The sequence below is a fragment of the Camellia sinensis genome, unplaced genomic scaffold, assembly GCF_055761805.1.
Source record: "Camellia sinensis isolate YWXY unplaced genomic scaffold, ASM5576180v1 Unanchor1, whole genome shotgun sequence".
Classification (NCBI taxonomy): domain Eukaryota; kingdom Viridiplantae; phylum Streptophyta; class Magnoliopsida; order Ericales; family Theaceae; genus Camellia; species Camellia sinensis.
The window spans coordinates 17434456-17452492 of NW_028128987.1; the positions used below are offsets into that span (position 1 = coordinate 17434456).

Sequence of the window (18037 nt, forward strand, 5' to 3'; positions counted from 1 at the left end):
TAATTTATTCAAACCAAACTATTCATCGTTTAGCCTAAATAATTATCCATGGTGATTTTTATACCCTCATGCTCTCAGTATAATATTTCTTACTCTGCCATGTGGTTATAGCTGTTAAAACCCCTTTTAGGTGAAGAAATTTAAGAAGGATGGTTTTGTCCTGTGGATCATAACCTCAAATTTGATATAGATATTATGTTTTTTTTTTTTTTTCCCAAGCATGAAGGGCATGGCCAAGTGATTCCACATGAAGAACTGTTTGGGACCCACTTTGAATGTTAGTGCTGCAAAGGTATCTAGGAATTGTTATTAAGATATCAAACATATCAAAGCCATTGGATTCAGATCACAAATTTTTATAACAAAAGGTTTTTAATGCCTTAGTGAATACCAAAGATAGTCACTTTTGTCAGCTGTAGTATTATCGTTCAATGATTGATGCGTGAATTGTGGAATTGTAGCCACAGAATTAATCTGTCACATAAAAATAACAAATTAGCTTATCTTGTTATTGGAATAAAAAGAAATTCATATTTTATAGCCCCATATTTATTAAAAGGGAAATTTGGTTAATTTTTTTTTAAATTAATGAGAACATCAGTTAGCAGTTACAGTATGAAATGGAGTTCCATACAAAAATTTTTGGGAACGACTTTCTCATACAAAGTTCTTGACAACTAAACGGAACCTAATTGGCGAGAAGGTGAGAAAGGGTACTACTGTAATATAAAAAAACTATGTACTCACCCGTTGGCGTTGGCAACATTTGATGGCATTCACTGCCTTCACCATAATGTTTATTGGCACAATAATTCCAGTAGTTCGCAAAAGCAACAACTGCCATAGAATGCAACAGTGTGAGTTTTATATCACAATGAGTCTCATAACTGTCAATATTCTACTTTGTGTGTGTGTCGATATGAACTAAGTATTGTCTTACCAAGAACAATGGGAAAGAGTAGTCCTGTGCCCCATTAACTAATATGGGAAGAGTATGCCGTAAGATCAGAAGAACCATGAACTGCAGACTAGAAATGAGAGAAACTGTCAAAATGCTAACGTCAAAATCAAGTAGCCAAGGAGACATATTTCCCTGCTTTAGATATTGCTATGAACAGAACATACACAAGCGCTCACACACCCAGAGAGAGAGAGAGAGGGAGATTAATCACAATTGCAGCAACAGAATGACAGCAAAACAGACTTCTTGATTCAAAAGCAGCATACTCATCATAGTCTGGATCAACAAAATTAGACTCAGTTGTCACCATAGCTATAAAGCAAGGGTTATTCGGGTCCCTTCTGGAGATCTCCCAATTTCCTTTGATAAAAACATTCAAACCACAGACTATATCTAACAAAAACATACGAAAATAAAATATTAAAAACAAAAAAAGAAACTTGAATCACAAAAGTACCTAAAGTTCATTGGAATACTCCCAAGTTGAAACATAGGAGGAGGTGCTATGTAGCCTGGTTTGAATGGCTGCAATGAACACACATTTGGCAATAAATAAACTAGCAAAAAATGAACAAAGACTCTATTAAAAAAAAATTCCAATTTGACAGAGGAAACAATTGTATAAAGAAATAGTTCCCAATGTAAACTCAAAATAGTTTTATAAAAAGAAAAAACACATTCATAAGATTAAAAGTAGAATTGAAACGGAATTAACCCACCTGGTGACATATCTCACACACACTGTCACCTTTCTTGTTACACCATCTTTGTATGCATCTGCGATGAACATACTGCAAAAATCAAGCAGAATTGCTCAACAGAGAAATTGAGGGTACTATTGGGTAATGCATTGAATGAAAAGGGAAGTAAAAATCTATTTCCTCCAATAGTAACCTTCAACTAGAGCTGTAAAACGAACCAAGCTACTCGCGCTCAACTTATGTTCAACTCATCAAAAGCTTGTTCGAGGTTGACTATTATGTAAACAAGTCAAGCTTGAACAAATTTTTGAACTTGTTAATATTTGGGTTTGGCTCATACTCGACTCGATAAACATATGTGCACTATTAAATTGTATAAAAAACCAAATCTATTCAAGCTCAGGTTATGATGGGCTTGATTGAAGCTCATTTGAGAATAATCAAACCAAACTTGAACATATTTTTGAAGCTCGTTATGTTTTCAGATAAAGCTTGAACAACTCAATACTCTACTAGACTCTTCTCGTTTATCGCCTTACCTTCAATAACAAATGGGAAAGTGAAATCCATACTCCATTTGAGGATCACATCTATAATCAAATGCTATAGGGTACACAGGTGATGATAGCATGATTTTAAACAATAAATTCACAAAATAATTAAATAGAGCCAAAAGGTTCCACTGAGTATCATCAAGACCAGTTTAATCAAATCCGATCAGACAAAGATTCATGAGAAGTATAACATGATTTTGTACAAATAACTACAAAACACTTTAAAAGGACAAAATGATATGTCAATTCACAAAATGACGAGGTCAAAATTTTAAAACAATTAGAAAGTTTCTAATTAGAGACGCAATCATAACAATTCATATGCAGCTAACCTTCAAGCTACCACAGCAAGAGCAAGGTGTCTTCATATTTGAATCTTCATCCTCATCCTGGCATATCCTGTTGGAAAAAATGATTTTTGGGGACTTTAATTTAATATTAAAGTGTGGTGACTTTAATTAAATATTAAAGTGGGTCTTAACCATTTTTTGTGTTGGGTCCAAGTGAGCCAAAAACCATTGGGTTTTGAATAAGAAATTGCTTCATGATGTTAGATTCATGAATAGGATTTTAAAGAGTATTTAAATCTTTTTTCTTGGCTAAAGGCTGTGAATCCTTTGGGCATCCATACTTTTTATTTTGTGGAAAGGGGCTATGGATGCTTGGTGATTTAATGACTAGCCTTAAAGGCTGGAGGCTTTTCCCCTCTCCCCTATACATGTATAAATTAAGACCTTCCTGTCAAGTTTCAATATAGAAATTTTTGCTTCCATTTTACAAGTCAGTTTGCTTGATAGTTCCTATTGTGAGAGAGTACTGCCATTGTTTTGTTCGCTAAGCTAGACATATAGTGCTTCTGCCGTAGCTGGTTTTAACCGTCGTATCCTGGGAGACAGACGCCTGGTTTCCTCAAGCACTCGACCCGTGAGGCGGCGAAATCTGTTTTAAGCTTGTTGTTCAAAATTGTGAAATTAAATAAATAGATTTATGAAGAAAACAAATTATATACCAAGAACATATGCTGATAATTACAACTAAATTTCAACAGAAATACACAATAAACAATAAAGGGTAAAGAGACAAAACCGAAGCCTGCACGGAAGCAGCTTGTTGTTCAAAATTGTGAAATTAAATAAATAGATTTATGAAGAAAACAAATTATATACCAAGAACATATGCTGATAATTACAACTAAATTTCAACAGAAATACACAAAAAACAATAAAGGATAAAGAGACAAAACCGAAGCCTGCACGGAAGCAGTTTCCTTAAAACAGATTTCACCGCCTCACGGGTCGAGTGCTTGAGGAAACCCGGCGTCTGTCTCCCAAGATACGACGGTCAAAACCAGCTACGGCAGAAGCACTATCTGTCTAGCTTAGCGAACAAAACAATGGCAGCACTCTCTCACAATAGGAACTATCAAGCAAACTGACTTGTAAAATGGAAGCAAAAATTTCTATATTGAAACTTAACAGGAGGGTCTCAATTTATACATGTATAGGGGAGAGAGGAAAAGCCTCCAGCCTTTAAGGCTAGTCATTAAAACACCAAGCATCCATAGCCCCTTTCCACAAAATGAAAAGTATGGATGCCCAAAGGATTCACACCCTTTAGCCAAGAAAAAAGATTTAAATACTCTTTAAAATCCTATTCATGAATCTAACATCATGAAGCAATTTCTTATTCAAAACCCAATGGTTTTTGGCTCACTTGGACCCAACACAAAAAATGGTTAGGACCCACTTTAATATTTAATTAAAGTCACCACACTTTAATATTAAATTAAAGTCCCCAAAAATCATTTTTTCCAACAATCCCCCACATGAATAAAAATTGACTGAATGACTCAACAAACGGACATCGTTCAACAATAAAGACTCTGAGAGAGAGTACAACGGACTAACCCCAACAACAGAGAAGGTAGCTTTTGGCTTTGAACCTCTCCTAGTGAAAACCTATCGAGTTTACTGGCAGATCAGTGAATAAGACATCTTGAACTGCTCTACCGTTTATGTAAACTAAGACAATAGATCTCACACGGGAATTACTCCTACCACCATTATGTTCTCACTAGTGTGCCCTGTGTGGCCTTGGACACTAGCCTGGTTCAGCGAGTGGTTTCAAAGAATCTTGGCCTGCCCAATTCTTCTAGAAGCGGCCCCACTTCAAACTCACATAGGTGACTCTACTAAAGTATCCTGCAATACTTAGCTCAACAGCTTAACACATAAGAGTCATTAAAAGCACAGCTTATCCTCTACACTTCCAAGTATCACTAATAATCCAACAAGCTTTATTGTTGAACGATGTCCGTTTGTTGAGTCATTCGGTCAATTTTTATTCATGTGGGGGATTGTTGGAAAAAATGATTTTTTGGGGACTTTAATTTAATATTAAAGTGTGGTGACTTTAATTAAATATTAAAGTGGGTCCTAACCATTTTTTGTGTTGGGTCCAAGTGAGCCAAAAACCAGTGGGTTTTGAATAAGAAATTTCCAAGAAATTGCTTCATGATGTTAGATTCATGAATAGGATTTTAAAGAGTATTTAAATCTTTTTTCTTGGCTAAAGGCTGTGAATCCTTTGGGCATCCATACTTTTCATTTTGTGGAAAGGGGCTATGGATGCTTGGTATTTTAATGACTAGCCTTAAAGGCTGGAGGCTTTTCCTCTCTCCCCTATACTTGTATAAATTGAGACCCTCCTGTCAAGTTTCAATATAGAAATTTTTGCTTCCATTTTACAAGTCAGTTTGCTTGATAGTTCCTATTATGAGAGAGTGCTGCCATTGTTTTGTTCGCTAAGCTAGACAGATAGTGCTTCTGCCGTAGCTGGTTTTGACCGTCGTATCCTGGGAGACAGACGCCGGGTTTCCTCAAGCACTTGACCCGTGAGGCGGCGAAATCTGTTTTAAGGAAACTACTTCCGTGCAGGCTTCGGTTTTGTCTCTTTACCCTTTATTGTTTATTGTGTATTTCTGTTGAAATTTAGTTGTAATTATCAGCATATGTTCTTGATATATAATTTGTTTTCTTCATAAATCTATTTATTTAATTTCAAAAATGTTTGAACAACAAGCTGGTGGATTGATACTGGGGCTACACGCCACATCTGCTCCGAGCAGAAATTGTTTACAACTTTCGAACCGGTTACAAACGGTGAGAAGTTGTTTATGGGAAACTCTGCTACCTCGATTGTTGAGGGGAAAGGAAAGGTGGTCCTGAAGTTGACGTCAGGAAAGGAGCTGACCTTGAACGAAGTCCTGTATGTTCCGGACATTCATAAAAAAATTTTCTCAGGGTCTCTTCTTAGTAAACATGGTTTTCGCATGGTTTTTGAGTCCGACAAGGTCGTTCTTACCAAAAGTGGATTGTATGTGGGTAAGGGTTATATGTTAGGGGGTATGTTTAAACTCAATGTTATGACTGTTATCCCAAAGATGAATAAAGGTGCATCTTCTTCTATTTACATGCTTGAGTTTTCTAATTTGTGGCATGGTAGACTAGGACATGTGAACTCTGAATCTTTACGTAGATTAATCAAGTTAGATCACATACCATCTTTTAGATTAATCCGAAACACAAGTGTGAAACTTGTGTTGAAGCGAAGTTGACAAGATCTTCGTTTCATTCTATTGAAAGAAGTTCAGAACCGTTGGATTTAGTGCATAGTGATGTGTGTGACTTAAAATTTATACAATCACGTGGTGGCAATAAGTACTTCATCACTTTTGTTGATGATTGCACTAAGTATTGTTATGTCTATTTGCTCAAAAGCAAAGATGAGGCGATTGACAAGTTTGTTCTTTATAAGAATGAAGTTGAGAATCAAGTAGGCTGCAAGATTAAGGCTCTAAGAAGTGATCGTGGTGGTGAGTATGAATCTCCGTTTATTGAGACTTGTGCTCAATCTGGGATTATCCACCAAACCATGGCGCCTTATTCTCCTCAGTCTAATGGGATTGCTGAGTGGAAGAATAGGACGCTAAAGGAAATGATGAATGCAATGTTGATAAGTTCTGGATTTCCACAGAACTTGTGGGGGGAAGCAATTCTCTCTGCAAATTACATTCTGAATAAAGTACCCCAGAAGAAGGTGGACAAGACGCCATATGAGTTATGGAAAGGCGTTAAGCCTTCGTATAAATTCTTACGAATGTGGGGGTGTCTTGCAAAAGTGGCGATTCCTACACCCAAACGGGTTAGGATAGGCCCGAAATCTGTGGATTGTATATTCATTGGTTATGCACATAATAGTAGTGCATATCGGTTTCTTGTTCATAAGTCTGAAATTCCAGACATACACAGGAATACCATCATGGAGTCAAGGAATGCATGTTTCTTTGAAGACATTTTTCCTTGCCGAACCCATGCAGGGGTTCCAAGGTCTTTGGAGCAATTTGATGAGCTTGCTAGTGAGGATGATCATGTTGATGATCCAGGTGATGATCAAATTGAGGTTTTAGATGAGCCCAGACGGAGTAAAAGGGCTAGGACATCCAAATCTTTTGGTCCAGACTTCTTGACTTATATGGTTGAGAACGAACCTCAAACTTTTCACGAAGCTGTGGTTTCTCCTGAGAGTCCTTTATGGAAAGAAGTGATCAAAAGTGAGATTGACTCCATCTTACAGAGCCACACCTGGGAGTTGGTAGATTTACCTCCAGGTTGTAAGCCTTTAGGCTACAAATGGATTTTTAAACGAAAGATGAAGGCCGATGGGTCTATTGACAAGTATAAGGCGAGGCTCGTTACCAAAGGGTACAGGCAACGAGAAGGCCTGGATTACTTTGATACGTACTCACCTGTAACTAGGATAACATCCATTCGCATAGTGATTGCGATAGCAGCTTTGCGCAATCTTGAGATACACCAGATGGATGTAAAGACAACTTTCTTAAATGGGGATTTGAATGAAGAAATCTACATGGAGCAACCTGAAGGGTTTTCAGCTCCAAAACAAAGCAAGAAAGTCTGTAAACTTGTCAAATCTTTGTATGGTTTGAAACAAGCGCCTAAACAATGGCATGAGAAGTTTGACAATGTAATGCTGTCAAATGGGTTTCGAATCAACGAATGTGACAAGTGTATTTATGTCAAAGACACTGACAGAGGCTATGTCATTTTGTGTCTATATGTTGTTGATATGCTCATTATAGGTAGTAACGATGAAATGATCAAAACTACCAAGAAGTTGTTAAACTCTAAATTTGACATGAAGGATATGGGCATTGCAGATGTTATTCTGGGAATTACGATTATCAGAATCTCTGGCGGAATTGTACTTTCTCAGTCTCATTATGTTGATAAGATACTTGAGAAGTTTAGTGGATCAGATACGAGTGTGTCATCGACACCTGTAGACTTAAGTCTACACTTTACCAAGAATAATAAAGAGAGTGTCTCTCAGTTAGAATATTCTCGGGTAATTGGAAGTTTAATGTATCTGATGAGTTGTACTAGGCCAGATATAGCTTACTCGGTTAGCAGGCTTAGTAGATACACAAGTAATCTTGATGCTTCTCATTGGAAGGGCATTGTGCGGGTGTTAAGGTATTTACGCTACACTCGGGATTATGGGCTGCATTATACTTGATATCCAGCGGTGCTTGAAGGATATAGTGACGCGAATTGGATATCAGATATAAAGGACTCAAAGTCCACTAGTGGATTTGTGTTCACTCTTGGTGGGGCAGCCGTGTCTTGGAAATCTTCCAAGCAAACGTGTATATCTAGATCAACGATGGAATTAGAGTTTATTGCTTTGGATAAAGCAACGGAAGAAGCAGAATGGCTTCGCCATTTCATTGAAGATATTCGACGTTGGTCTAAACCTGTGCCAGCTATTTGTATTCATTGTGATTGTTAATCTGCGATTGGTAGGGCACAGAGTAATATGTATAATGGAAAGTCTAGACATATCCGTCGTAGACATAATTCCATACGACAACTACTCTCGAATGGAGTTGTCTCTTTAGACTATGTAAAGTCTAAGGACAACATTGCGGATCCACTAACCAAAGGGTTAAGTCGAGTGTTAGTCGAAGCGTCGTCAAAAGGAATGGGACTAAGGCCTTTGGAAGTTACCGGAATGGAAACCCAACCTAGTTGACTGGAGATCCCAAGATCTAGGTTCAATGGGACAACCTAATTGCGTGTAACGGTGGTATGTCACTGAGGAGGTTAAACCTCCAGCCATTCCTTCTATTAGTGATACCTGCAAGTGCAGAGGATAAGCTAAGGTTTTAATGACTCTTATGTGTTAAGCTGTTGAGCTAAGTATTGCAGGATACTTTAGTAGAGTCACCTATGTGAGTTTGAAGTGGGGCCGCTTCTAGAAGAATTGGGCAGGCCAAGATTCTTTGAAACCACTCGCTGAACCAGGCTAGTGTCCAAGGCCACACAGGGCACACTAGTGAGAACATAATGGTGGTAGGAGTAATTCCCATGTAAGATCTATTGTCTCAGTTTACATAAACGGTAGAGCAGTTCAAGATGTCTTATTCACTGATCTGCCAGTAAACTCGATAGGTTTTCACTGGGAGAGGTTCAAAGCCAAAAGCTACCTTCTCTGATGTCGGGGTTAGTCCGTTGTACTCTCTCTCAGAGTCTTTATTGTTGAACGATGTCCGTTTGTTGAGTCATTCGGTCAATTTTTATTCATGTGGGGGATTGTTGGAAAAAATGATTTTTGGGGACTTTAATTTAATATTAAAGTGTGGTGACTTTAATTAAATATTAAAGTGGGTCCTAACCATTTTTTGTGTTGGGTCCAAGTGAGCCAAAAACCAGTGGGTTTTGAATAAGAAATTGCTTCATGATGTTAGATTCATGAATAGGATTTTAAAGAGTATTTAAATCTTTTTTCTTGGCTAAAGGGTGTGAATTCTTTGGGCATCCATACTTTTCATTTTATGGAAAGGGGCTATGGATGCTTGGTGATTTAATGACTAGCCTTAAAGGCTGGAGGCTTTTCCTCTCTCCCCTATATATGTATAAATTGAGACCCTCCTGTCAAGTTTCAATATAGAAATTTTTGCTTCCATTTTACAAGTCAGTTTGCTTGATAGTTCCTATTGTGAGAGAGTGCTGCCATTGTTTTGTTCGCTAAGCTAGACAGATAGTGCTTTTGCCATAGCTGGTTTTGACCGTCGTATCCTGGGAGACAGACGCCGGGTTTCCTCAAGCACTCGACCCGTGAGGCGGCGAAATCTGTTTTAAGGAAACTGCTTCCGTGCAGGCTTCGGTTTTGTCTCTTTACCCTTTATTGTTTATTGTGTATTTCTGTTGAAATTTAGTTGTAATTATCAGCATATGTTCTTGGTATATAATTTGTTTTCTTCATAAATCTATTTATTTAATTTCACAATTTTGAACAACATATCCTGTATTCTACAATCTTCCTTGGGATTGAACAATCTATTGAATGTATGTCACGTGAAGAGATATCAATTTTGATGTCTTCAGTTCCTGAGGTTGTTGTCTGCTTTGAAAAGTTCAAGCTCTCGATTGCAGCTTCCAAAGTCGATTCAGTAAGCAAACGATCAACCAGCAATACAAAGTGATCACCCATCCTCAAATACTAAGCCCACAACAAACTAAATTACTCTGTTGAAAAGAAAGAAAATGAATCCAAAGCCTACAAGCCCTTGAACAAGTACTTATCAATTAAATTAATTCAATCATAGAGCAAAGGAAGGTATGAACATGATGAATACAAAAGACAACATAACCATAACACCACCACCAAATAAATTCACAAAGGAATGTGAATTTGAGTTGATAAAAACTGTAATTAACTTTGTAATCCTGAGCAAAGTGTCCACAAATGACCTTAACTTGAACTACAGTGGAACCAACTAAAATTATAGAAAATCAAAACAAAATACCAGTTTTTATTTTTTATTTTTTACAGAAGAAGGGAGGAAAACCAGAGCTAAATCTAATAATAAAAACAACAAAAAAGAATGTTCAGAGTCATCACTTAAAAGCCCATCCAAAAAATTCAAAACAAACTGAAGAAAAGGGAAAAAGAAATAAACAGAAACTGTTTGAATTACTTTCCAAACTGGATTGGTCCTCCTCTCCTTTGGGTAGTTTCATAAATTTTCAAAGCACTTTACAACCATTGCCATAGGCTCCAAACTCCACCTGCTGCCACCATATATAACCAAAGAAACATAATACGTTATACATTCAACTTTCTTAAATAGTCTAAGAGACTGTAAAAAAAAGACCAAGAAATTTCACTGATTGAATTCACATTTAGGGACATCTGACTACCAGTTTCACAATCACATGTGGCTATAATTTTCTGATACATCTCATGACTGGAACAAATTTTCAAATACATGGTGTGCAACTTTGAAAGGTGGTAAGATTAAACACAGAAAATTATCATAACCTTAATAAACTAACTGTTGTGGCCAAATTTAAGCCTTTCAGACTTGCCATATGCAAAGGATTATTGAAAATTATTACTTGCATGTGCTACATTCCAGCGATAGAAACGAAAACAATAATAAATAAATTTTTAAAAAAAACACACACACACACACACACAATTGAAAAATAAGACATGGTACATGTTAAATCCACAAACTAAACCCTTAAAGCGTAAAAAAAATAAAAATAATTACCTTAATGCAAAGAAAACTGGCTTTGGTGGTGACGGATTCAGGGACTTTCTCTTCCTCTTCTTCATAGTCAAGAAGCTCTTCATTTTTGTTTCACCTAATAGACAGTAAAAAAAAAATTAAATTTAAGTGTTTCATTACGGTTTCAAATTCAAACAAAGCATGAAGCCTAAAGTTTTGAGAAAAATGTTGTTCACCTTTGAATTTGTAAGAAAATTAGATGGAATTAGATATACGCTGTGAAGCGTCTGGTTATCCCATTGCTTCTTGCTTCCATGCTTTCTTTGACGATACATATACCTGTGAGATGGGAAGAGATAGCTGAGATATTTGGGAAGAACTCACCTAGCAAGAAAGGCCCGGCGAGATTTGGGATTCGATCAATTCGCATGAGAAATGGAAGAGATTATAAGAGGAATATGAGAACAAAGAATGGGTTTGAAAAAAGAAACATGGGAACAGAGTCAGCTGGGTATAGTTATTTTGGGGGAAAAAAAAATTGGCGCCGCAACTTTCATTTTGGCGCTTTTTTTAAAAATTATTTTAATCATACAATTCATGACATGCATTGTGCGTCGTAAAAAGGAAATACTTTTAACGGTAGACAATGTGTGCGTCGTAAAAAGTGCAATACTTTTAACGGCGGACGTTGTGTGCGTCGTGAAAAGCATTCACTTTTCACGGCTGGCGTATGTGCGTCGTGTATAATTAATGTATTAACGGCATGCTATATGCATGTCGTAGAAAGTTTTATTATTTACGGCGTGCATTGCAAGCCATAAAAAAATCATCGTTATTACCATTCACGGCCTACGCAATAGACCCGCCATAGTTAGAAAAGTATTTACGACATGCAAAAAAAGCAAGTCGTAAAAGTGAGAAACTACGGCGTGCATTTATTATATGCCGTTGATGTGGTGCCGTAAAAAGTCAGTTTTGTTGTAGTGATAAATTTTGTTATAACTCAAGTTTGGTAAAAAACACAAATAAGTTGATCTGATTAACAATCATTGAAGAGCATTTTCATGTATTTTTTTATTACATATACACCAATCAAAATTTTTGTTATAACTCAGGTTTGGTAAAAAAAACACAAATAAGTTGACCTGATTAACAATCATTTGAAGAGCATGCTCGTGTATTTTTTATTACATATACACCAATCAAACTTTAGTCACAGATCATCGTATACAGCGAACAAAATCAAAAGAATCATACAATCCAACTGATGCATAAAAATCAATAAACAAAAAAGGCAATCAAAATTGAACCTTCAAGTGGGTAGCAGCCTTTTCCTTGTCAGTGAACACTCCTATGGACTCCACAACAAACTCGGCACCAGTTTCCCTACAGGGGATTTCTTCAGGGTTCCTGAAAATTCATGCAAAATATGCCGAGAATGACTCTGATTTCATTATGATTCAAATGCAGGAAAGTTAAGTGGTGCTAGAAATGGCATAAATACCTGATGCCGAAAACAGTGACCGGTTTCTCCCCGAAAAGAAGGGTCTTTGAATCCTTAACCTTAACATCAGAATGCTTCCAGTGGCCATGAACACTGTCATACTTGAACATGTATGTCTGCACATATCACAATAACAAAATCGCACTTAGCAGTCATACATATATTCTATTACATAAAGCCTACAAATCAATGAAGCTTTGTCACAGATTTTTCATTGTCAAATTACCCTACTATTGCTTCACTTTTTATTTAAATTTCAAATTTTTATAACTTCTTCAACTTTCTTTCTCTTTGTCTACAATAATTTTTTGGGTCAGTAAGTAAAATATGAATTGATTGATTTTCATAGCTCACTCATCAGATATACACATCATCTAGTCTATTCTATTATATAAAATCTACAAACCAGTGACAACTTTTTTATTATCAAATTTCCCAGCAACTATGTCCCTTTTTTATTTAAATTGAAATTGTTTTAATTCATCTACTTTTTTTTTTGGATAAGTTATATTTTGCACCCTTATATTTTACGTCAAATCCCACTTTGTCACAAACCTTTTAATTGTTGCAAATAACCCAAGACTTTGAGTCAAGTTAAAATCACACTTAACACACTGCACTTTTCAAAACAAAGTTATACCTATATGACTAGGCCAATAACAACTTGACTCGGAGTTAAGGGGGTTAGAGGGACAATTAAAAGATCAATAAAAAGTAAAAAAATTAAACCATTTTTATAGTAAAGCCATCAAGAGTGTGCTAAAGCCATCAAGAGTGTGCAAAACCTTCTAATATCTATATATCTATACTATATATAACGCAGACAAGTCATTTGATATGAACACTTTGTCACGCAATTTTGATTCCTAAAAACCCACAACAATGGTATTTTCTCCAAATATTTTTATCTTACCTAGCCATTACCATAAAGATCAAAAAGTAGATAGTATGGTAAGAAAAGAAAAAAAAAATATTGTGATCTCTCATGTAAGTAAGAAAAGAAATTATTTGTGTTTTCTCACCAAACATGATAGGTAAGAAAGCAAAACAATCATGCTTGGATAGGCAAGAATGCAAAGCATGTGAAAGGGACACGAGTGAGATTTCTTTTTTGCAAAATATATATAAAAAAAATCAACTTAGGGTTCAATTGGGATGCGGGTTGACTTTTTGACTATTTTAACCTGGAGTTAAAAAGCCTCATTTGGAATAGGCTTTTTGACTTTTTTGACTTTTGTGAGTGAAAAAATAAAATAATTATGGGTTGAATGTTACATTTTATCCTATTTGGCTAAAATAATCTATTTTGTCTTATATGGCTATTTTAGCCCAAATGGGCATGCCAAACGGGGTTTTACTAACTTATTTAGGCCACATCATCTCTATTTCTTTACACATCAACTTATTTACGTTACATCACCCCTCTACTTCTCTTCTCTGTATATCATTTTGTAACGAATATAAAAGTCATAAAAAAATTAAAATTAAAAACAAAACCACACCCATCACTAATGCTATGTTTGATTGAAAGATTTGACATTGGATTTAAAAAGGAAAAAGATGCATGAAATTACGTAAAAAAATAAGTATATTTTATTCATATTTCACTCTCTCTTTTTTTTTTTTTTTATTTCCAAATCCCTGCTAAATTCTTCTAACCAAACACATCATAAACCTTCCTTTCTCCTCATTTCTCACCCAACTTACAAACCAAACATGAGAAAAGAATTCCATTTCTCATAATTTCTTATTATTTCTCACCAAATCACCCCATTCAAACAGAGTAAAAGCATATGTATAAGCATGCATATACAAACACACATACCATGTAATCAGTGGTGATGAAGGGATCATTAACAGCAACCAGTTCAACATCGTTTCTCTGCAGAGCAACTCTGGCTACCAGACGGCCAATTCTTCCGAACCCTAAATATATTTCAACATAGATCAATTAATTCAACAACTTTCCACTCCAAAAAAAAAAAAAAAAAAAAAAAAAAAAACTTAAAGCAAGAGAGAAACACTACCATTGATACCGATCTTGATCTTCTTATCAGAACTTACAAGACAACTCACCAACTAAAATTAGACATTGATACACAATAACATATTTTACGAGACAATTACAAAGAAAAGTGATTACCCATTAGTTTAGAGAGACAGAGGAACAAAGGGTTTGTTTTTTTTAGATAGGGAAAATGAGTTGGGAAGCAGAAAGTGAGGGCTTTTCCCAAAATAAGCTAAAATACCAAGTTATTTTTCAAATTACGCATAGTTCGGATGGAATTTTAAAAATTTATAAAACCGTAAAAACGTAATTAAACCACATTTTTAATTAAGAGAACGTGGAAACAAACTACGCTTTTAAGTAAATTTATGTTTTTAAGTAAAAAAAAAAAATTTCTTCAGAAAACGTGGTTAGGATTAAAATGTTAAAATTTTACTAACAAAATTAAGGTTGCGTTTGGTAGAGTTTTGTAAATATAATTTGAGAGTATGAGTTGTATTTTGAGTTTGTGAGTTGTGTAATTATGATTTGAGTATAGAAAATTTGTTTGGTTATAATTTTTAAATAGAGTGTTAAATTGAGTTTTGAATTGAGTGTGGAATTGAATTTTGAAAGTTTGATTTGACATGTGAAGTAAGAAAATTTATTTGATTATGAGTTTTAGAAAGAGTTTTCAAAACTTAATTCAAATTATATAACTCATAACAAAACACACTACTTTCACACCATTAACAATTCTGATCAACGCTCATAACCAAACGCTTTTTAAAATTCGATTAAAAAAATTATTATTAACAGAAAATAACATTAATCAATTTTTTAATTGAAAATACTACAAAGGAAATAATTTTTTCCAAAATAAATATTCAACAAATTTAAATCATAAATATTTAAATAATTTAAATAATCTAAAAAATTTAATAAGTAAAAAATTAAAATAAATATTCAAAAAATTTAAATCGTTAAAATTTAAATAATTTAAAATGTTAATATTTTAAATTTAAAAATAACTCTACACTTAAATCGTAACTAAACACATAAAATAAAACTCAATTAAGAAATTATTTTTAAAACTCATAACCAAACACATAACTCGAAACTCTATACTACTTTCACAACTCTACACTCAAATCGTAACTAAATACATAACAAAAAAATTAAAATATTTAAAAATATTTTTATAAAATAGAGTTTGAATTTATTTTTATAAAATATTTTAAAATTTAAAAAATTAAAATCGTAATATTTTGAAATTAAAATATTTAAAAATATTCAAAAAATAAAAAAAAAAAACTAAAAAAATCGTTTAAATATTAAAATTTAAAATCTTAAAAAAATTAAAATATTTTAAAAATATTTAAAAAATTAAAATATTGATTTGAATTGAGTTTTAAAAAGAGTTTTGAATTATGTGTTTAGTTATGAGTTTTGAAAAGTAAGAGCATCTCCAACGGTTTACCTAATTTTTCACCAAATCTGAGTACAAAAATGACCATTTTCTCAATTTGATATAGAATGCTCCAATGGTTGATTTTCATCAAATCTGCTCCAGGGACAACCGGCAGATCGACCGGTAAGGCCAAAAAAAAAAAATTTCTTTTTTTAATTGTGTGAACCTACCTATTTGAACTGTTTGAACCTTTCAGTGGTCGACCGGTAAGGTAAAAATATATATATATATATATTTTTAATTGTTTGAACCTACCTATTTGAACTGTTTGAACCATTAAGTGGTTGACCGATTGGTCAACCGGCCGGGCAACCGGCTGGTTGACCAGTTCCTCTCCTCCAACAGTCACAAACAGTAATTTGTTAAAATCTGTATCCTGTTCTCAATTTGATGATTTTTTTATTTAATTCTCAATTTATCAGTTTGGTGGAACCATTGGAGCTTCAAAAAGTGTCTTTTTCACCAAATTTCAAATTTGATGCTAGGTTTGGTGAACCGTTGGAGATGGTCTAATGATTATGTTTTTAATTGAGTTTTGAGAAATGGGTGTAAAATTATGATTTGAAAACTCCAAACAAACAACACACTCAAATCAATGGGTAGAACTATACTTTAAGATGCTTACCAAATGGAGCCTCAATATCTCATATTAATTTTCTTGATTTTGTTAATTTTAAACAATTAAGAAAATCTCCATTAGCAAGAAGGAAAAAAATGAGTTATTTTATTTATATAAAGTGAATTTTATACTCACATCCTATTTAATATTGTAGTGTTGTACATGTTTTAATTCAATATAGTTTAAATTTTAAAAGTGACCTAGCCGATCAGGTTAAATCATTTTTGATTTGATTGATTTGTTGGTTTAATCGCAATTTTAGCGATTTTATTAAAATATATTGATTAGATTTGTTTGATTCGAAATAAACTAAAGATTGATATGATTACATATTGAAAAGCTGAGATTGCTTGATTAAAAAAAACTTTCCGTCCAAATAATTATTAATTTTTATTTTATAGTCTCACATCAGAAAAAAAAAAAAATTAGTTGTTTCACTTATATAAAGTGAAATCTTAATAGTGTAGTATTGTGTATACTTCAACTCAAAACAGTTTAAATTTTAATAAAATTAAAATAACATTTAAAAGTTTTAATTAATTATTTTTTGTATAAGTTGGTTGGTCATTTGACCTAACCGATTAGGCTGAACCATTTTGGGTTTGACCGATTTGCCGGTTTAATCGCGATTTCTCATATTGATTTTATTAATTTTAAAAAATTAAAAAAATTTCAATTGGCTAACTTTCATTTAACCATATAAAAATAAAACTCTAATTAGTTTATGATTTATTTTATAATCTCACATCGGGAGAAGAAGAAAAAGCAAAGTTTGTTTCACTATCTATCTATATATTATACAAGGAAAATTGGATTTTTGGGAGAAGCCTTCTACGAGCTCCAAACCCTCATTCTAAAATTATATATGAAATTTTGAAACTCTCATAATATTTAACTTCAAAATAATTACAATCCCAAATTTTGAAAAAAAAAAAAAAAAAAAAAAAAAGAGAGTTGTTTCACTTATATAAAGTATTATAATCCCACATCAAAAAAAAAAATTTATTTCACTTATATAAAATAAATCTTATAAAGAGAGTTTTAAGAGAGCAACTTTCTAGAAGTTTCAAACCCTCATCTAAAATTACTAAATTTTTTTAATTTTAAATAATTAAGAAAATTTTCATTGGTTAGCTTCCATTTACTTTTTATTTTACAATCCCATATCGGAAAAATAAATAAATAAAATAAAATAAAATAAAAATAAAAATAAAACTAGAGGATGGATTTTGATTGAGAAGTTTATGTCAATTTTGATTAAACCGGAATAAGATATCTCGACTGGGCATAAATCCAAACGAAACTCTTTTTTGATTGAAATCAATCACATCAAAACCCGTGGGTAGGGAAGAGAGTAAGAGAGCAGGTAGGGAAGAAGACAACAAACAATCTCTGGATGTTTCCTAGTTTGGTTTGGGATTCTGTGTTGGTGACTATGGTGAAGGAGTAGGGTTGAGAGGTATCAGATAAAATAGTAGATGAAAAAATCTTGAATGCTTCTTCTGATTTGTATGATATGGCAAATTTCTATTGCCTTGCCTTGAAGTCTATAGTTTACGGGATATCCGTTTTAAACTTAATCTCTTTTTGTGATTAATAAAACAAAAATTATATTGTGTTCATTTTTATGTATTGCAAATC

The 18037-nt window shown here is 33.7% G+C and overlaps 2 protein-coding genes across 3 annotated transcripts; both read right to left on the reverse strand.

Moving 5' to 3' along the window:
• Positions 1–692: 692 nt before the first annotated feature.
• Positions 693–9791, reverse strand: LOC145814043 (uncharacterized). Of its 2 annotated transcripts, XM_082910562.1 has the most exons (6): positions 9586–9791; positions 2549–2615; positions 1681–1752; positions 1419–1486; positions 1173–1323; positions 693–837 (listed from the first exon to the last, which is right to left on the reverse strand). In XM_082910562.1, exons 1-6 carry the CDS (start codon positions 9789–9791, stop codon positions 736–738), a joined length of 666 nt encoding a protein of 221 aa, XP_082766688.1. In that variant the 3' UTR covers positions 693–735. The 2 variants fall into 2 exon arrangements, 1 of the variants encoding a protein (XP_082766688.1); XR_014357498.1 differs by lacking the exons at positions 1173–1323; positions 1419–1486; positions 1681–1752; positions 2549–2615; positions 9586–9791 and adding an exon at positions 941–1029 and having other exon boundaries at positions 707–837.
• Positions 9792–12028: 2237 nt separating this feature from the next.
• Positions 12029–14537, reverse strand: LOC114312375 (glyceraldehyde-3-phosphate dehydrogenase, cytosolic-like). The gene is made up of 6 exons (XM_082910640.1): positions 14461–14537; positions 14347–14377; positions 14145–14245; positions 12320–12435; positions 12126–12225; positions 12029–12079 (listed from the first exon to the last, which is right to left on the reverse strand). Exons 1-6 carry the CDS (start codon positions 14464–14466, stop codon positions 12029–12031), a joined length of 405 nt encoding a protein of 134 aa, XP_082766766.1. The 5' UTR covers positions 14467–14537.
• Positions 14538–18037: the final 3500 nt, after the last annotated feature.

Excerpts from the sequence above, each read along its gene's own strand:
- LOC145814043 (XM_082910562.1), bottom strand. The coding sequence starts at position 9,791 with ATGGGTGATCACTTTGTATTGCTGGTTGATCGTTTGCTTACTGAATCG. Across the intron at positions 1,753-2,548 it reads CTTGCTGTGGTAGCTTGAAG|TATGTTCATCGCAGATGCAT; the intron begins GTTAGCTGCATA and ends TGATTTTTGCAG. Across the intron at positions 1,487-1,680 it reads TGTGTGAGATATGTCACCAG|CCATTCAAACCAGGCTACAT; the intron begins GTGGGTTAATTC and ends TGTTCATTGCAG.
- LOC114312375 (XM_082910640.1), bottom strand. Across the intron at positions 14,246-14,346 it reads GATCAAGATCGGTATCAATG|GGTTCGGAAGAATTGGCCGT; the intron begins GTAGTGTTTCTC and ends AAATATATTTAG. Across the intron at positions 12,080-12,125 it reads AGGCTGCTACCCACTTGAAG|TTGGATTGTATGATTCTTTT; the intron begins GTTCAATTTTGA and ends TTTATGCATCAG.